General features: G+C 32.6%; 2 protein-coding genes across 2 annotated transcripts; both read right to left on the reverse strand.

Annotated features, from left to right (window-relative positions):
* Positions 1-24: 24 nt before the first annotated feature.
* On the reverse strand, positions 25-11,771 carry LOC130645962 (uncharacterized). Its single transcript, XM_057452089.1, has 7 exons — positions 10,691-11,771; positions 3,842-4,715; positions 3,037-3,123; positions 2,513-2,653; positions 2,017-2,070; positions 1,731-1,843; positions 25-910 (listed from the first exon to the last, which is right to left on the reverse strand). Exons 1-7 carry the CDS (start codon positions 10,744-10,746, stop codon positions 25-27), a joined length of 2,211 nt encoding a protein of 736 aa, XP_057308072.1. The 5' UTR covers positions 10,747-11,771.
* Positions 11,772-15,213: 3,442 nt separating this feature from the next.
* Positions 15,214-18,969, reverse strand: LOC130644770 (lysosomal thioesterase PPT2-B-like). The gene is made up of 8 exons (XM_057450500.1): positions 18,647-18,969; positions 18,169-18,264; positions 17,998-18,058; positions 17,414-17,469; positions 16,533-16,628; positions 16,322-16,415; positions 16,197-16,251; positions 15,214-15,502 (listed from the first exon to the last, which is right to left on the reverse strand). Exons 1-8 carry the CDS (start codon positions 18,924-18,926, stop codon positions 15,359-15,361), a joined length of 882 nt encoding a protein of 293 aa, XP_057306483.1. The 5' UTR covers positions 18,927-18,969; the 3' UTR covers positions 15,214-15,358.
* Between the last annotated feature and the right edge of the window lie 201 nt (positions 18,970-19,170).

Genomic DNA, 19,170 nt, shown 5'->3' on the forward strand with positions numbered 1-19,170 from the left:
TAACCTTTATGTGTTTGTTTTAAGTTACACAGTGCTTGTCCGGGTTACGTATATCATTCTCGAGGTAGATATATTTGAAGTAGGTCTTCCCAACCACTTCAGTGCTAAGCATTTAAACCCTCTTCTGAATTGTTTATTAAATATCCCATATATTATTGGATTACAACAACTATTGAAGTAGTGCAACCACTTGATAGCGTTAATCATCGATATAGTAGGTGAGCATACATTATGTATTTGACACATGTTTACGCTAAAAAATGGCGTCCAACAAATTGTAAACAAAATAATAATAATCAATATAGTTCGTGTTAGCTTCCATTCTCCATGTATGCTCCCTAAACTGCGTCGAGCGTTTCGCTTTTTTAGATTTAAAAATATTCCCGTATAAGCGCCTGCAATGACTAGGAGGGGTGCACATATACCGCCGATCATCACAAAATACGTGTATTCCAGAAACGACATGATTTTATCAGCGCTGGCAATAAGCACGCTAAATATCCATACCGCTGCTGTTACCATCATGGTTTTTTTCTTTGTAATTAAAATATTTCGTTTCAGTGGCATCGTAACTCCGAAATAGCGGTCAATACTAATCGCCATCAAATTTCCAATAGACGAAACGCAAGTTAAAACATCAATAAAAACAAACCAGCTTGGACTAAACCAAGTTGGCCATTTTTTCCCAATTGTAAAATAAAGCCATGCTGGCATTGGAATAATTGCAACAAAGATATCGCTAACTGCCAACGAAATTATAAAATAATTCGTAACTGTTCGAAAGTGTCGAAACGTAACAAAAACGACACATAGTAACACATTTCCGCACATAATGGAGAGCATTAATATTCCAAGAAAGGTGGCGTAAACGATGTCGTTTTTGTGCAGTCCTCGCTGCGACATGTTGTCGCTTTAAAGTCTTTGGTTAAATAAATTTAAATATTGTCTTTCAACCCCCTTTTTACGAAGAGAGGTTTGCGACACCCGGGTCTTACTTTAAACGGTTGTTTATCGTTGTTCAAAACAAACGCTGTTTATCAAACATATTCTATAGCAAACAAGCGTCTGGAACATATACTGTTAGCTCTTCAAGAAAAACATGCTAAAAATTTAGTGAAGAAGTTTGTTCAATGTTTTTGTTTTTTGTCCACCTGTGAAAAAAGCAAAAAATATTATGGTAACCCCGTTGATAACTTGTTTTTTTTTAAAGAATTTAATTAATAAAATTAAACAAATATATAATAAAAAGACGAATAAATAAATTATAATTGATATGATCTCTATAAAAATAATCGTATTCTAATCTGATCAAATTGGTTACGCGTAGCTTCACCCACCTCATCTCTTCCAGCCCCGTACCTCCTTCCGAAGATATTTGGTACGATTAGTTTGCTTTATTTGCCACGCCTAGGAATATTGTTTACCTATATAACAAATTTAAAAAACGATGAAAAATCCCATGCTACTTATGTTGCAAACTCTCTGATTAATAAAGATTTTACACGAAATGTATGGATGTGATAAATCTTCATCACAAAACATTTTTTCTTATATTGCAGCTTTTTATATTGACTCAAAACTGTAAATCTTTAATTTTTTATTTTTTCTTTGTTTATTTATTGTATTACAGTGGACTCTCCATAACTCAAAACCCTTTAACTTGAATCGCTTCTTAACTCGAACGAATTCGTAGGCACCGTGAAATTTCCTAATAAACTCTCATAATCAACTCTCTACTACTCGAATCTCCATAACTCAAAAATCTTCTTAAGTCGAACAATATTTTACGTTTAGCTTTACTAGACACATGAAGGTATAAAGAGCTTTCTTTTATATCTCCATGCTAGACACAAACTCTAGTTCTCGATCCTATGTATCTTATGTTAATATTGCAATTCTGCTCAAAATGAAAATATGCATGGAGATTAGATGACGGCCGCTTATTTGCAGTCTGGTCGTTCTCGTTGTTTCAACAGTGCATTCCGTTCAGTTGTCTTTCGTGCTCTTCCATCTCACTAGATAACTAAACGAATTTGACTTTCGATTGCGTCTTTTATCAATTTTAGAGCGCTGATACGTTTTTTCAACAAAACAGAGGACAATAAACACATGCAGTTAACTCCTGGTAACTCGAACCGCCAAAAATAGGTCGAGTTACAAATATTGGAGTTATCCAAGGTTTGAGTTAACCGAAGGTTTTTATAAGAAAGTATTAGCGTAAGTCCAAGGCACCCAAAAAATGATTCGAGATAATGAAAGTTTGAGTTAGCCGGCGTTCAAGTTACCGGGAGCTAACTGAACATTCATTCACTTATTTCCAAACAGGTACTTATTTCCAAACAGGTACTTGTTTCCAAGCAGGTACTTATTTCCAAACAGGTACTTATTTCCAAACAGGTACTTGTTTCCAAGCAGGTACTTATTTCCAAACAGTTAGTTATTTCCAAACAGGTACTTATTTTCAAACAGGTACTTGTTTCCAAACAGATACTTATATCCACTGCTTAACAACTATAAATGTATCTGGTGAGTGCTGTTTTTTAATAACGCAGTTAAGTGGCAAGATTATCATCATACTTTCACAGATGGTAAGTGTGTGTGATAAAGGAGTGTGGTTTTTTGGAGGAAGTGGTTTTGTAAAGTGTGTAGTGTCCTTTATAGAATAGGCGTCCTTTTTCATTTTAGTAACACCAGAAACCAGAAATACTTATTTTTAATACCTGAAATAATTTTTAAAAACATATATAGAATCATTTTTACAAACGGAAAACGGACGGATACTACCACAGTATGACGTCATAAACTATATGTCGATGTCGCTCTAAAACAATATTTTAACTCTAAAAGCCATATATATATCAGCAAACATGGTTAATAAAAATCAGTAAAAATCTCAAAGTGATGTCGTCAGCAAAGTTTTAATCACGTTAACCAATCTTTCTATTTTAATTTTTTTAATATTTCCATTTTAGAAGTAAACATCGTTGAATTATTTAAAAGAATTCGTTCGACAAGTATCGTTGTTTGTTGTGTTACCCAAGGTTTAAGTTTAAAGGTCGATTGTATAATATCAACCATGGTTGTACGCTTAGAAAGGACAGGGAAAGAGAGGGTGACTAGTGTCTGGAAAATCATAGATATTGAAAAGAAATAGTTATTTTAGAGAAAAGTCCTATAAAAACAAACTTTGTTAACAATAATCATAAGAAAAAGACCTTAATAAAACCTGTAACTTAAAACACGTAAAAAATCTCTGTCAATTCTCTGTTCTTTCTTCTGCTGAAAGTTGACCCTCCCGATGAAATAGGAGTTTCTTGAACGGTTATGTTTATCTCTCTTTGTTTGACCATTATATATATTATTACAATCTGAATTAGCTGTTAATCAAACTGGTTCGAGAAATTATTTGAAAGCTGTTCTAGAAAACCTTAAGATTGACTGCAGAGTTTTGTTTAAAAAAGTCCTAGAATTTTGTTTTCACAGTTTGCTGAGTCCCAAAAAGTTTTCGTTACTCAGAGCCTATTGAAGAAGAAACTTATGTTTAATACAGGGGCATGCCATTCTCGTCCCCGGAGCTCTTTGAGAATAAAACCTTGAAAGTACTTTCGACGTTTATCTCAAAGAGCTCTAGGGTTGAAAGTGAGAGGGATACATGACATCAAAATAACAATACAGCAATTTCCATAATATAATTAATATAAAAATAATTACACTTTGTCATCTTAATAAACCAATCTTGTTCCTCGGGCATTTAGCCTTGTTGATGAAGTATGCCGTATTAGCGGCTCAGGTGCTACAAGACCCTAGGGACGAGGTTGTCAATAAACAGAATCATTTTCTATGTCACAATTGATACTTGGCGAGATTCCCTGCACAATATTTGCCTAAAAACACGTCGAAATTGAGTGTGAAATATTCCATAAATAAACGGATTACAACAGCTGTTAAAATAGTGCAACCACTTAATGGCGTTAATCAGGGTAAGTGTCGGCGAGTTGGCGGAAATCTCATAATAAAGATTTAACGTCAGAAATGGCGACCAGCACATGATGAATACGAATATTACAACCAAAATCATTCTTGCTAGTTTCCACTCTTTATCTAAGTTATTTCCAACCCGATTTGTTGCTGTAGAAATCTGCATTCGACGGTTTCGCACGGTTGCAAATATGTTGATGTAGGCATATGTTATAACCAATAGCGGTAAAAATATACCGACAACCATTATAAAGTAGGTATAATCTTTTAAAGATAAAACTTGATTCGCACTTGCGATACCAACACTGCACACCCATACGACAACAATGACTAACATTGCGCGAGTTTGCGTCATGTAAATGTTTCGTTTTAACGGCATTACGACACCAAAATATCGGTCAATACTAATTGCCGTCAGATTTCCAATGGAAGATACACAAGTGAGCACATCAATAAAAACAAACCAGTTTGGACTAAACCAAGTTGGCCATTTTTTCCCAATTGTAAAATAAAGCCATGTTGGCATGGGAATGATCGAAACAAAGATATCGCTTGCTGCGAGAGATATTACGAATAGATTCGTAACAGTTCGTAATCGCTGATGCCATATGAAAGCGATACATATTAGTATGTTACCACATAGGATTACGACCATGAGTGTCGTAAGAAACGCAGCGTAAACAATCTCCTCCGTCGATAGTTCATAACTCATAATGACTTGATTATTTATTATCCATCTAAAGAAAAAATAAATGTACAACTCACCCCCAGTGCCTCTGCGTCAGTTACTGCTTAGCCAAAAATAGGCGCTGGGGACAAGATTATCAATGTTACAAAGCAGGCCTTAAAATTACTTTTTCTAATGAAAAAAATTAGTTTATAATCGTTTGGTACTTATTTTTTTGCGTTTCTTCAGATTCATCTAAACTGAAGTAGAGATTAAAGAAGGTAAAGTAACTCCAGAACGTCTTGTAAAATCATTACTTGCATTACTTAATGGTTCCTATTGATTCTAATTACAAACATTTTTGCATCAAGGTCGGCTGAATGTTCCAATAAATTTAATTTATGTGCTCATTTATACGTCCATGTATTCGTCCACCCACCGCCTGTTCGTCCGTTTGTCCACTCGTCCATTCTTCCATTCGTCTATTCGTCCGTTCGTTCACTTGTCCATTCGTCCGTTTGTCCGTTCGTCAATTCTATTTCATTCGTTCATTTCTCCGTAGCCATTTATGAAGAAATCAAATTTTAATATGTATTATTCCGTAATTTATGCAAAATAACAAACTAAATATACGCTATACTTGTAAACATCCTTTGTAACATATAAAAGCAGTTTTTCTATTAAAAAACACTTATATTTTTACGAAGATCTATTTTGTCAATTTCCAAGCACCAATAAAAAATTAATATGCTTAGCGTGGCAACTAATTTTCAAGGAGACTACTCTCCACGAGACATTCTTTTAAAAGATCTCACATGGTTAGAGGACACAAGTATTTTTTTCGTTTTTGTTGTGAAACAGACAAAGTAGGACTATTGAGCACGGCAGGGACATGAAAAGTTGTGCATGAAAGTTACTACTACGCTCGTTTTCAGTTCTTTTGTCACTTCTTTATCCGAATGTAAATAATTGATAGATAACATACAGTGAGCTTAACGTGGACACCTCCATGAAAATGGTAGTTGGCGGGAAAATTTCTTCTTCATAATGTATAGTACAAAACCACCATTACAAACTCACCTCTTGTCTCTCTCTACGGCAGAGAATGATAATAAAAGTTGGGCACCTCTACAAACCAGACACTCCTTAAAAAAGACACATTCTTATTGGTCTCACGTGATAATAAATCTTTACAAAGCGGACATTAACTTTTTTTATTTACTTCTTTTCTACATGTCGTTTTTATAAACAATTAAAATCACAAAATGAAAAATAAGGATGCTTACAAAAGGCTCAAAATATGCTTAGGTTATGGTTAATTTAATATTTATTGGAATATGTTTGTTTGAAAAAAATATTGCATTTGAATTTACACATCATAAATTATAACTTAAATCTCACTACATACTGGATAATTCAGACATCAAGAATTAAAAGAAACACTGCCGACGAAACAAAAAACATAAAAACTTCACAATATTTTCTTAGGCTTCCCATAAAGCTTCGCATATACTTAAAAAATGTGATGCATAGTAGAAAACACCATTCACGTCTTGTCTCTCGCTACGGCACAGAATGATAAAGTAGCACGTGACCATCCGTGTGGTCGAAACACGGAGCTACACCCTACTGATTTTTTCAAAAATACCCAAAAATGTAACCTCTTTAAAATTGATTTTTTTAAAAATCTCACAGAGTAACCTTTTCAACGAGAGCACCTCTATAAAACAGACACTCCACAAGTCACATTCTTTTTGGTCCCACCCTAAAATACATCTCCATAATGCGGATATATTACCTTTTTATTTACTTCCTTTTTACCATATTTTTATAACAACTACATGTTTGATTAAAATATTAGTTTTTTGCTTCGTAGATATTATCAAAAATGTAACAGTTTAATATGAAATTATTCCTTGTTATACCTTCTTCTAAATTTAAAAAAATTCTCACTTTATTGTTCGTAACTTTGTTACCTTTTTTGATTTGCGCAATATTTAAAGTGCTGCGTACGCCATTATGCATTTCTGCACAGTATTTGTTTTTTATCCAATTCTTATTTAAACCCAAACTTCATTGTTATCTAATCTAATATATCAATGAACAATTACATTTTGCCTCGATTAATTTTTTAATGTTTGTGAATGTTTTATCCAGAAGAAATAAAACGCTTTTCTTTTTTGCGAGTAGAGAAATTAGTTATTTTTGTATCCACTCCTTTTTTTTGTAAAAATTAGTACGTTTGCTTTAAACTTTGACCCTACATGGTACTCTATGATATTGCGAAATAGAAAATATTGTGAGATTAAAAATAAACGAGACGGAATTAAATAATTCTTTTATCAAGTATTTGTTTTTTTCGAATCCTGAAATAGTCTGTAAGAATATTTGCTACTATTTGTGGAAACGGATTTTTTAGTAATTTTCAAGACCAATCTAGCAATTTTTATCTTTAAATTTGATCAATTTCTACAAATAATAAAATATAGTCGATTTAAAGTTATTAAATTCAGTATTTGTTGACTAAATTTTACCAGTTTTGAATTTTAAACTGTGTTTTAAAACCCTAACGCACATTGGTCTAGTACGTAGAAGATTACCACGAACCTAGCGAAATATGTCTGATAAGCTCCTTTTTTTTTTTGTAAAACACTTCAGACTACACAGAGTAGTTGCGAAGTGATCTATTTAATATTTAAACACTAAAGCTTTAGCCGGAATTCTATTCTTTTTTTAAGCGAAAACTTACAAATACTGGAACTTGACTGAATCACGCAGTATGGTGAATTTATGCAACGAACACATGCGATCTAGAGACCTAATACACACATTTTGTCAAAAAAAATTGGTGGGAAAAGGTTTAGCACAGATATTCGTCCTGACTCTCATGTTAAAATTGTCATATGACACCACATTAATTGGGAAGGCCTTCAATTTTACACTTTAGTTCAAATTCTTATATACTTGTATACAAATATTTGTTGTGTTTCATTCTGTTCAAAAAATTGTTTACCTCCTGAGTTTTAACGAAACAAGGGTTGACTTGTAAAAAGGATTTTCAAAATTTGTAAGATTTGATTTTTTAACATTAATTTGTAAATGGACACTAATGATGTTCTCATGTTCTATATTTTTTAGCAGTATGGATCCAAAGAGCCTCTTTGACCATAATGAAGAGGTATGTAGAAGATGGCAAAGGATTTTTGCTGTCACAATAACAACTGTTTCCTCAGGTTGGGGGTTGGAATATAAATTAATTTCGTTCACTATTTTCTTTTTTCTTTTTTTTTAATTTAGGAAAGAGAAAAAATTAGACAACAATGACAAAATTTGAAATAAGATATAATTTGCTACAAAAAGAATTTAATTAACGACGTCTCGGGGAAAAAGGTTCCGGGACAGAAAAACAAACTTGTTTTCGCCATAAGAGTAAGTTCTCACCTGCCGCAAGGAAATGGGAAAAGTTTACGATAGCCGATATACGCAAACACTGTGAGTTTTAGAAATACAAATTTTGCTTTTAAAAAATAAGATGTTTAGAAACGTGTCAAAGATATGTTGTTTTGTTCCTTATATTTTGCGTTTTGTGTATGATTATTCAAAAAATGCAAGCAGTCCTAAGTTTTCGAGGTATTCAACTATGTTTAACAACAAAACAAGTAATATTATTGACCACTATTGCAAACTATGTTTAAAAGCTTAAAAATATATGCTTATTTGCAAAAAAAAAAATTGCATTTAAATTTTCAACATCAGTATTTACAACTTAAATCTCATTACATAGTGGTTAATTCAGACATAAAGAATAAAAAGAAAAATTGATAACGAAACGAAAAACATAAAAACTTCACAATTTTTTCTTAGGCTTCACATAATGCTTAGCATATGCTTAAAAAATGACCAAATTTAAGCCTACGGATGCTTATAAATGTCATGCTTATAAAAAAACATGTACATTCCAATTAGTTTGAGTGGGACCTGTGCAGAAAGTCACTGCCTGCTGATTGCACTCTTCCCGTCTAGGATTGACAAAGTCAGCAAAAAAAAAATTCTGTTAAAAAAATAACATGCAGTCAAAACAGTGCCGTAACCACAATTTTAATATTGGGGTGGTCTATATAGAAAAATGACATATATGAATTTTGCCTTATATAGTGGCTACCTGAGGTGCCCCATGGCGGGCACCATGTGGCAAATTTTTAAAATTTACATCTTTAGATTGGCGGAAAATGTCCTTCCAGGCCTCAAAGATCTCATAGTTCAATGTTAAAAAACACGATGATTGTTTCGATATTTTTGTAATTTAAAAAAGCTGCATTTGGTATCAAAATTTAGATAAAAATTTCCATCAGAAACCAAAAGATAGAAAGAGAGACATATTTACATTACACGACTACAATAATATTAAACATGATAAGAAAACCAGAAATTTGAATGAGGTGGTACTTTTTAGAAAATTTACATCACATTTGGACTTGTGCCGCCACCCCTCTTAAAACATTCAGTGATTTTGACCATGAGTAGAACATCTGTCTTATGTTTTTCATTTCTCTCCGTCTCTCTCTCTTTCTCTCTTCCTTTCTTTTACTTCTTTCTTTCTTTCTCTCTTTCTTTCTTTTTTTTAGGAGGAAAATTATTGGGGGGCCTGTGCCCCCCTGCCCGCCCCCGGTGGTTACGGCACAGCAAAATCATGCGAATCAAAAATTGGTGAATTTACAGAAATTTCATGACTTAAAATCTCCAAACTTTTCAAAAACAAAGTTTTATAAAATTTAATTTTGCGAGAATTTAATTTTGCAAATAATGGAAATAAAAAAAACTTCTCTAGAACATATTTTCGGAAATGGCGACAGTGGCAATTAAAGCATTTTCAAAAAGCAAAAAAATTCAAATCTTGCGAAAATTAATTTCACTGACGTACGATCAACCTTTGACTGTGACCGCTATTGAGAGATCAGTTTTAGGGGCAATGTAAATCGAAACTTTCAAATGCCGTTTGCTATAGAGAGATGTCCAGCATAAACTGTCCTCTTCATAAGAGTTTTGTTATTAGAGTTTGAGTTTCAATTCATTCGTTCTTAACAAAGTGTCCGGTTGGTAATAAATGACTACCATTTTTATAGGTTTGTACCAAATGACTACCATTTTTATAGGCTCGTACAGAATGTCTACCATTTTTATAGGCTCGTACAGAATGTCTACCATTTTTATAGGTTGGTACAAAATGTCTACGATTTTTATAGGGTAGTACAAAATGTCTACAATTTTTATAGGTTAGTACCAAATGTCTACAATTTTTACAGGTTGGTACTAAATGTCTACCATTTTTATCTTTTGGTACAAAATGTCTACCATTTTTATAGGTTGGTACAAAATGTCTACCATTTTTATAGGTTGGTACAGAATGTCTACCATTTTTATAGGTTGGTACAGAATGTCTACCATTTTTCTAGGTTGGTACAAAATGTCTACAATTTTTATGGGTTAGTACAAAATGTCTACAATTTTTATAGTTTGGTACAAACTGTCTACCATTTTTATAGGTTGGTACCAAATATCCACCATTTTTATATTCCTTTAGTTGAACAAGATTTTTCTGAAAAAACTGGTATTTTCACATAAAGGAGACTGAAATCAAAACTTAGTTCTTAAAGTGGCGCACCTGTCGTAACAACAAAACACGAACAATCAGACGGTAAAGGCTTAAAATACAGTTAACCAGACTTAATTATCATGGGTTCTTACAAAAGGTATAAGCGCCGCATTGAGAAAACCAACACTATCCTTGCAAGCAGAAACAATTATTTTGAAACTGATTTATTAGCAAAAGTTAATTCTCTCAAAATAGCGTATTGTTCATGTTCGTTAAATTTTGCTCCTCGCGTAACGTTAAAGATATCGACACTAATAATACTATTTCAAGTCAACTCAAAAACATCTTGTGGTCGCCTTCCTAACGTTATTTTTTACTAACCGTAACCGATCGTTTTACGTGTTCTCGTAATAATTAACGCTCTTTAGAGCTGGCGTAAATAGAGCGATTACCTTCTCCTGCTAAAACGTCGATTCTTTACGGCACTTCTCTTCGACTTCCACCACATTAGCTTCCATAACAAAAGATTTATACCAAATAAACAAAAATAAATAAACCATAAAAAGAGGCGGAGATTCTGTTTTAGTTTAATTGGTGAAGAAAATATATATTAGAAAGAAAGAGAAGAGAAAATTTGAAAAACAAAGAAAGATGTTGTTGACTCAAAAGTGTAGAACGGAAAGCCTGAAAAAAAAAATATTTTGCTGTGACTTTGTTCAGCTTCCCTTTCAATTTTTTAAATAATATATTATAATCTGCTTTAAAATTGTATATACCTTATAAAACAATATAATTAGCCCAACGTTGAATCTCTCTTTTTTTTTCGCCCTCAACAAAAGAACGTTGAGTTGTTTAATTTGTATTTACGCAGCCTTTTAACCTTATACAACTTTCTCGTAAAATAAACCTTAAAATATATATTTGCCTTTATTTATAAAGTTATCAAACATTTAACGAACTTAAAAATTAAAAGTAAAAAAATCAACCTTTTCGTTCGATTTCCCATCCTCGTGCCCAGGGTTTTCTAAGTTATTTACATCGGTACAGAAGTTAAAGTTCCGTTCTGTGGTGAACAGCTAAAAAGCCCTGGGCACAAGATAGCGCATTTTTTAAATATTTATGTTATATAAACTAAGTCCTGCATACGAAATGGTTAAAAAATGTTCCTACCTTAAACGATTACTCTTCAGAATTCATTCTCTCGTTGTTCATTCATCACGTTTACAATATATGCAAAAGATATCTTTGATTAAATAATTAGGCTGGTCTGAAAATTAAAAGTTTTTATAAATATTTATGTATACGTTTTTTACTTCTGTTTATCAATGGGAAATATTTACGATAATATTTTCTTGGATGGTTAAAGTATGCGCAATTGAAATTCTTTCGGTGACGTTGGTGTAGAGGTAAATTTGAAAATGTATAAATCTAATTGCAAAAGAAACATAATAACGACTTTCAATTGCCTAATGACAATAGAGGTTGCTCAAGAATTTCAAATTTTCACCGTTTGTTTTCAAACTATGGCTTGATGACGTAAGACACTGTGTAAAACCCGTTAAATATATTTCGAAAGAAGATCAATATGTACGCCGTGAAACAGATGTTTAATTCTTGAATTTACTGGCTTACACTGAAATAAAATTGAGACCGTAAAAACACAGTGCGGGATTTCTACACGCGATCTTGTTTCACCTTATAACTTCCCAGGTTGCTTCAGCGTAGTAATATACACTACAGGCTACAAAGATTAAAAATTCGTTTTAGCAACCTCGTCCTCAGGGCATCTTTTATCTTTTCTGAGTTAGGTTTCGGTAGTGTCAAACTTTAGGAGAAAACACTAAAATCGTAGAAAATGCCAGAAAAGCTGTTCACTATGTAAGTACACTTTATCATTCCTGTTGCAAAATAAACATATGCTTAATTTTTTTCTCTGAACGTAATAAGAAGTTACTATTTGAAAGGATAAATGTTACCATAAACATTTTAAGAAGTTTTTATGAAACAATCTATTAGACATAAATTTTAGGATGTTTGGAGATTTTAGGATGGTCTTCATTTCTTGGGTTATTTGGCGTTAAATCGCGTTGATTTCTTCGCGCTAATTTCTGACCTCAGAGTTATCGTAGAGCGTAAAGCCATTTGCTGGATAAAACATGCAGCACGCAGAAAATTAGTCAATATAATTAGCCCAACGTTGAATCTCTCTTTTTTTTTCGCCCTCAACAAAAGAACGTTGAGTTGTTTAATTTGTATTTACGCAGCCTTTTAACCTTATACAACTTTCTCGTAAAATAAACCTTAAAATATATATTTGCCTTTATTTATAAAGTTATCAAACATTTAACGAACTTAAAAATTAAAAGTAAAAAAATCAACCTTTTCGTTCGATTTCCCATCCTCGTGCCCAGGGTTTTCTAAGTTATTTACATCGGTACAGAAGTTAAAGTTCCGTTCTGTGGTGAACAGCTAAAAAGCCCTGGGCACAAGATAGCGCATTTTTTAAATATTTATGTTATATAAACTAAGTCCTGCATACGAAATGGTTAAAAAATGTTCCTACCTTAAACGATTACTCTTCAGAATTCATTCTCTCGTTGTTCATTCATCACGTTTACAATATATGCAAAAGATATCTTTGATTAAATAATTAGGCTGGTCTGAAAATTAAAAGTTTTTATAAATATTTATGTATACGTTTTTTACTTCTGTTTATCAATGGGAAATATTTACGATAATATTTTCTTGGATGGTTAAAGTATGCGCAATTGAAATTCTTTCGGTGACGTTGGTGTAGAGGTAAATTTGAAAATGTATAAATCTAATTGCAAAAGAAACATAATAACGACTTTCAATTGCCTAATGACAATAGAGGTTGCTCAAGAATTTCAAATTTTCACCGTTTGTTTTCAAACTATGGCTTGATGACGTAAGACACTGTGTAAAACCCGTTAAATATATTTCGAAAGAAGATCAATATGTACGCCGTGAAACAGATGTTTAATTCTTGAATTTACTGGCTTACACTGAAATAAAATTGAGACCGTAAAAACACAGTGCGGGATTTCTACACGCGATCTTGTTTCACCTTATAACTTCCCAGGTTGCTTCAGCGTAGTAATATACACTACAGGCTACAAAGATTAAAAATTCGTTTTAGCAACCTCGTCCTCAGGGCATCTTTTATCTTTTCTGAGTTAGGTTTCGGTAGTGTCAAACTTTAGGAGAAAACACTAAAATCGTAGAAAATGCCAGAAAAGCTGTTCACTATGTAAGTACACTTTATCATTCCTGTTGCAAAATAAACATATGCTTAATTTTTTTCTCTGAACGTAATAAGAAGTTACTATTTGAAAGGATAAATGTTACCATAAACATTTTAAGAAGTTTTTATGAAACAATCTATTAGACATAAATTTTAGGATGTTTGGAGATTTTAGGATGGTCTTCATTTCTTGGGTTATTTGGCGTTAAATCGCGTTGATTTCTTCGCGCTAATTTCTGACCTCAGAGTTATCGTAGAGCGTAAAGCCATTTGCTGGATAAAACATGCAGCACGCAGAGAATTAGTCAATTTTCCTTTGTAGTTTCACGTTTTAAACTGGTGCGATATATTGATTTTACAATTATACGAAGGAAAGTTACTCAGTACTGACATAAGAGTGTATATTATGAAAGTTCAAGACGTAAACTGGTTATTAATTGCTTTAAGTTGTGGGTACGAGTGTATCATGAAAAGTTAGCAGTCAAAAGAGAAAGAAACCTTATTTTTTGTAGCTAGTTACATCACAAGTTTTTATTATTGTCTTAAAAATAACACAGTGCTGATCAAGTAGGGATTCTAGCATGTTATTTATATAGCTACTAGCACAGAAAAATTAATGTAGCTCATTTAAAGAAACAAAGAGTTATCTATAATAATAAAAAACCAATTCCAAAAACTTGTCCCTACAAAGCGCTTCGCTAGTGCCCAGACCTGCGCGGTATGAAACTCCGTAATAGCGAGGAGGACATTATATTATGGGGTTTTTTTGAGGAAAAATAAAAAGAGAAGGAAAAAACAAAAAAGAAAAACTATAGGATCGTGAATTTCTTGTAAAACAAAAGGTAATATAGAGAATATAACTACCTTTTAAAAGAATTAGTATATAATCTTTTAAATATAAACTTAATTTGTCCAACATTGTGAAAAAAATGTTTGCAGAAATGGCTTTTGCACACAAAATATGCTCCATTTTGTTTAAAACAAGTGTGCTTGCGCTAATTCGCGTATATTTGATATTTAGCTCGCATGCTAATTCGAGTTACAACAGGTGCGCTAATTAGTCATCGACGATTTCGGAGATTTTAGGGAGTCTGTAATAGCTTGTGGAAAAATGTACCGGAGTTTGTCCAACAATACTTTGGTATTGCCATCTCGTGCATCCTCTGCATAAAGTAGCGATTCGGCAAAATAATTTTTCCACCCTCAGTATAAAGTAACGCCTTACTTTGAAGGGATCACAACAAAGTCAATAAAAATATATCGCATTTCCCATTACAAAGATTGTGTATCCTGCCACACGACTCGGTTTGCGTTACAAACAGAAAATACGGCTATCATTGCAGAGATCCGTGAAAATCCACGGCAATTCGCACTTCGGGAAATTCATAGAAAGGTTTATTATAAGATTGCGTAATAGGGGCATACTGGACTAAATGATAAAAAAATATCCCGAAAATATTCCGAAAAATATAATGTCTGACAATTTTAAAATCTGTTTTTTCTTAAAAAAAACTAACCTATTTTTTCATATTAGTTTTTGCATATATCTACCATAAACAACGTTAAAATATCAATTTTTTTGATTGAATGATATATAATGATGAATGATATATATTTCAAAAAATATGTCTGAAAATTTTAAAACCTGTTTTTTCTTAAAAAAAACTAACCTATTTTTCATATTAGTTTTTGCATATACCTACCATAAACAACGTTAAAATATCAATTTTTTAATATACAAGAATATATACAAAATATACATAATCAACTTCCACAAAAGGAAATAAACAATAACAATAACTAAAGAATAAAAACGAGGCATTAAAAACATGGTTTCTGTAAAAATGATTTTCATTTAATCCAACCACGGTTCTATTGCTTTGTGAAATACGAACGGGTTGCCATGCCAATCGACATGTTTCACTCCTCGAATAGCGTAGGATGACACATTTCCTCTTTCATAAAGTGTACGCAAACCAAACCAGTCATTCAAAAACACCTACAATGGAGTATTTAAATGAAATTTTAGATCTACTACAGTACATGAACACTAAGTTGTTTCGGGATGCCAGATCTGGAATCATTTTCAACAATATTAAACTTAAACAGACTATTCTCTATTCTCTTCATTGTGTAAATTTATTAGTAGGTAAGTCAATAACGTTTTAACTTCCTTGAGGATTCCTTCCTCATGGTTGGCTCTTCCTCCCCTTTGACGGTAAATATTTTATATTATCGCTAAAGATACGTATAGCATTGCTCTAACTTGCTTGACCAGCGTAGAGGGCACTAAATGGGCTGACAAAACTACATTTAAAGTGCCTCAGATTGAGGACTCGAACCTGAAACCTTATGGTTACAAGCCGAATGGACTACTACTACATCTCCGCCTAAATAATTTAATTATTACAATAAAATATTGTCTAGTCTACGTTTAACAGGTAGATGATGTTTGCATGAAACTTTCCGAAGATATGTGCATTTTTTTTATCTTTAGACAGAATAGATTATGAAATAAAATAAATTTTTAAAGAATCAGTCACAAAATCTTGACCTAAGCTACCTATAATCAAATGACAAGCTAAAAGGAGGGGGTTATGAGGTTGATTTGTTCTTAAGACAAGGTGATAGTGACCACGTCAACGATTAACGTATATAAACGCGCAAGGTGGAGTTTTAATGGGCACACTTACAGATTGGTTCTTCATATTACTAATATTAAGTTGGTCATCGTAAAATCCAAACAAACTAAAAGAAATATAAACTATTAAATATATACAAAGGAAAAAGTTTTTACTTCCACTACTGAATTACTAACCTTGATTGCCAAGGTGTGATAACACCATCGTCAGGTCCACCTATCAGAACTAGTTTTTTCAACTTGAGAAAGTTGCGTTTATGACGAGCTGCCTCTAGCAAGAAAAAATGTTATCAAAAAGATGTTATATTTTCTGAATTTTTTATTTATCTTGGTAAGTGTTCTCATTACGGTTTAAAAAATAAGTTTTTAATTTAAACTATAGTACTACCTTGTGGAATATATTTTCGTGATTTAGGGTTATTTTGAATGACTGGTAAATACCGTACTGTTGAAACGTACTTTGATTGATATTCGTCTCGTGGATCTAAAGAATGCAACAATGTATACGACAATAAGAATTCTGATGATGGTATTTGGAATGTAAGGTCAAAATATCAATTTTAAGAGAAACTTTTTCGACTTTCTTTTTAATAATATTTAAACTTCCGGTTATAATATTTACTATCAAGTTATTTGCTCGAACCGATATTTTTGAACAACAAGAATAGGTTAAATTCAACCACCCTAATTTCCACAGCAAACTAATTTTTGCACTCCATAAATTTTCGCGCACCTCCCAATTTTTTGTATTCCAAGAGGAATAATTTTTGACAATTGTCAAAAATCATTCCTCTTGGAATATAAAAATTTAGGTGTATTTTATGCTACGAACGATGCTTAAGAAGTCAGAAGAACTTACAAAATCATTTGATCCGTTTCATGCAATCTTCCGAATTACCGGACACTTTTAATTTACAGCACTCAAATACGCACAAAAACTTATTTCGCGCATTATTTAGGTTTGCGCGGCTATTCGGCGCAAGAATGAAGAGAATTAGGATATAAAATAAAATCGCTCGTCAACTTAGTGGTAAAGTACTTGAGCCAGCGCAATGTGAGAAACCAAATTATGTTAATTAATAAGACCGCTGTAATTAATTAGTAGATGTTACTTCATGTTTATACGTTTGATAGCGCAAATGTGAAGTATTATATGAACCAGGGCTTATGATAGCAGCACCAGTGAGAACTTAAGAGAGGTTATTCGGGGCAACCAATCGAAGAAATAAAACAAATTGACTGCAGGAAGAACTGAAAATTAGCATTTACCTCTCCAATAATTACTGATAGCGAACGTATCTTGAGCTATTGTCGTATACATGTATCTACGAACAGAATGTTTACAACGTGTCAGATATGAGGAGTCTGCAATTAGGATAAACACGGTAGGGACGTGGGGTCATCTCATTATTTCACGCACGTCTGGTAAATCCTTTTTTAATAAGCGACGAAAATATAAAAAACCTCATATAAGCAACGAGGATATTGACAATAAATTTTCTAGTTCTATGTAGTTTAGACGTATAAACATGGGAAAAGAAATTATATTATAGGAATCTAACTTCTTGACAAATTTCATAGGCGCTTTTCTAGTAAACGCCTTTGCTAAAAGGCAAAAATATTAATAAGCGCCTTGGGCGCAATAGAGGATTTATTCTGACAATAAAAATGGTAATCTTATCAGGATAACTCTTTAATTGTTATCTACTTTGATGTAAGTTCAAGAATAATTGGCAAAATTTCATAAAAAGTCTAACTAATTCCAGAACATAGAAACTTTCGAAGACCGTTCCCATCATACATGGTCAAATGTTTATGACAATTACAATAACAAAAAATCTGTTGCCACTTACTTTGTGAGAGATTCACGCGAACCATTTAACCAGGGCATATAATGTGCGATCAATGATGGAACTAAATAATATCAAAGCCCTACTTTTTTGATAAATAAAAATTTGAAATCTGTCTCGCACAGATAATGATTCACAAAGGAAAAAAAAAATGCGCAGATAAAAAATCTGTACCTCCAAACTGACCATTCAGTGGTGAGCTGAGAGCGATGAATGTATGAACGCTATGCTCATCGCAGTACTCGATAATACCCTGGCATATAAGGCCACCTAAAAAAAATTTAACTTAATAACATAATAGATTTCCTAACTGAGGATGGATGTAAAGTTACAGAAAAACACCAAGGGATTTAATATTCCCTAGAAAGATAGAAAGAACTTTGAAATGAAACGGTGAAAATGAATCCTGAGAAAATTGGTATTTTTAGAAATTGAAGATTTAAAGAGGGATTTTAGATGGAAATTATCTTGCTTGCACTATCTGTACAAAGTTCATTTTTTCATTAGATCACCACGAAACCTGGCCAAGCTCTAAAAATGAGGACGTAAGTTATAAATCAAAAAGATTAACTCTATATTCTTTCGTTTCTTAGCCATTTTTATCGTTTTTTATTTTGGCTATCCTTTCGTGGCAAATACAGCTTTGACGTACCTTGTGAATGACAGATCAGATGAACACCTTCTGGAGAATTTTCAAATATTACATCCACTTTTTTTAGCCAATACTCCAATTGATGTTGAAGAGGAACGAAGCTCTCGACTTCAGGATAAAGCTTCACTAATGTTACATTGGTACCAGGGTGAGAAGTCTGTATCAGATTCTTCAAGTCGTTAAGATGTCCTGCATCACTTAGTACGCCATGAATCAAAATCACTGGTTTATATGCAAGAATTGATTGGAACAAACTTGCAATGAACACATACAGTATCATTTTTCTACATTTAGTCCTAAAATTAATAAGGTAAGTTGGAATAATCAGAAAATTCGTCCGCGAGACATAGATGACATTTCAGATAAGTCGAATAATAAGCAGATATAGAATTTTCTTTTTTTTAATATTAAGTTTTGTCCACTCGCGTAAGAAATATTTTCATACCTAGAGTGGATAAATCTGATAAGCTTAAACAGTTTCTTAAGAAAGAAAAAAACAACAAGAATTTAGATGTTGACTAAAC

The sequence above is a fragment of the Hydractinia symbiolongicarpus genome, chromosome 5 (genome assembly GCF_029227915.1).
Source record: "Hydractinia symbiolongicarpus strain clone_291-10 chromosome 5, HSymV2.1, whole genome shotgun sequence".
Classification (NCBI taxonomy): Eukaryota; Metazoa; Cnidaria; class Hydrozoa; order Anthoathecata; family Hydractiniidae; genus Hydractinia; species Hydractinia symbiolongicarpus.